This window comes from Trichechus manatus, unplaced genomic scaffold (assembly GCF_000243295.1).
Source record: "Trichechus manatus latirostris isolate Lorelei unplaced genomic scaffold, TriManLat1.0 scaffold00111, whole genome shotgun sequence".
Lineage (NCBI taxonomy): Eukaryota > Metazoa > Chordata > Mammalia > Sirenia > Trichechidae > Trichechus > Trichechus manatus.
Genome location: NW_004444047.1, coordinates 5,519,630 through 5,520,754, shown reverse-complemented (window position 1 = coordinate 5,520,754; position 1,125 = coordinate 5,519,630). Strand labels below are relative to the sequence as shown.

Genomic DNA, 1,125 nt, shown 5'->3' with positions numbered 1-1,125 from the left:
GGGTGCGGGCGCGTGCACCGAGGCGGGCGTGTGACGTGGGTGCGGGCGCGTGCACCGAGGCGGGCGTGTGACGTGGGTGCGGGCGCGTGCACTGAGGCGGGCGTGTGACGTGGGTGCGGGCGCTTACACTTCTGCAGGAGCTCTGCTCGCAGCGTGGCGCTCTTGGGCTTCCTTTTCAGCTGGAAGTGCTTCACGGGGGGCGTGAGGGGTCCGGCCAGGGTGGTCAGGGCGTTTTTGTTCAGGTACTGGCACTCCAGTGGCAGCATGGCCGACGCCTCGCACTCGCCCACTGCGTGTGGAGAACCAACACAGCACGTTAGGAGCCCCTCAGGGGAGAAGCAGCAACGTTTCGGGGTCGGCACAGCGCGTGGCATTATCTACAACTGTGGTCTTTCCTGCTGTGTTTAAGTTCACTGTAGTTCACACGACCGACTCACCCACTCCTCTAGCTCCCCCACCAGCCACGAATCAAGGCCCTAAAAGTGGGCCAGCTCGTCAAGGACGGCATCCCAGCGAGAGGGCTCAGCAGGACCCCTGGGGGCCAGAAGTTCCGGGCACGAGGACCAGGAGGCTGGGGGGTCGTGAGTGCTAAGTCTGTCGCACCGCTGGCACCCAGGAGCCACGGGTGCGCAAATACAGCTGCATGCGGAGGGGGCTTTGTGCTTTCCTAAGCTCAGAAACACCGATAGGTTTTGGACAAGACACGGCTGAGTAAGAGGAAGAGCACCAGCTCTCAGGAAATCTGCAGCCTTCCAAGGACTCTTGCCTCCAGCCCTTGCCGGGCCCTGAGGCAGCGGTCTCCCCCGGACCTCAGAATGGGGCTCTGCAAACATCCCGAAGCCTCTGCCCACCCAGAGCTAATGCTCAGGACCAGCCCCCACGGAGGGGAGCAGCTCTCTCAGGGCAGGGGCACCTGCGTGGCCACATCAGTTGCGTGAACTAAGTGTGAGAAAAACGCACAATGCACACAGTCCACAGGGAGAGGTGGCCTCTCGCCGAGGCCCGCCGGGAGCAGAGGCCAGGCCCCCATCACCCTGCTCCTCCCACGGGTAGCAGACTTGTAAACCCTTGTCCATGAGAGACACAGGGTCTGCACGGGGTGCTGAGGAGACACGGCACCTGGCG

At 63.5% G+C, this 1,125-nt stretch overlaps 1 protein-coding gene across 1 annotated transcript in view; it reads right to left on the bottom strand.

The window, feature by feature from the left end:
- Nucleotides 1–1,125, bottom strand: part of NELFA (negative elongation factor complex member A) — a 29,639-nt gene that overhangs the window by 8,051 nt on the left and 20,463 nt on the right. Inside the window, exon 2 of the mRNA XM_004383522.2 lies at nucleotides 128–289. Within this exon, the coding sequence (XP_004383579.1) occupies nucleotides 128–266 (139 nt within the window). The 5' untranslated portion in view covers nucleotides 267–289. The remainder of the gene's footprint in view (nucleotides 1–127; nucleotides 290–1,125) is intronic.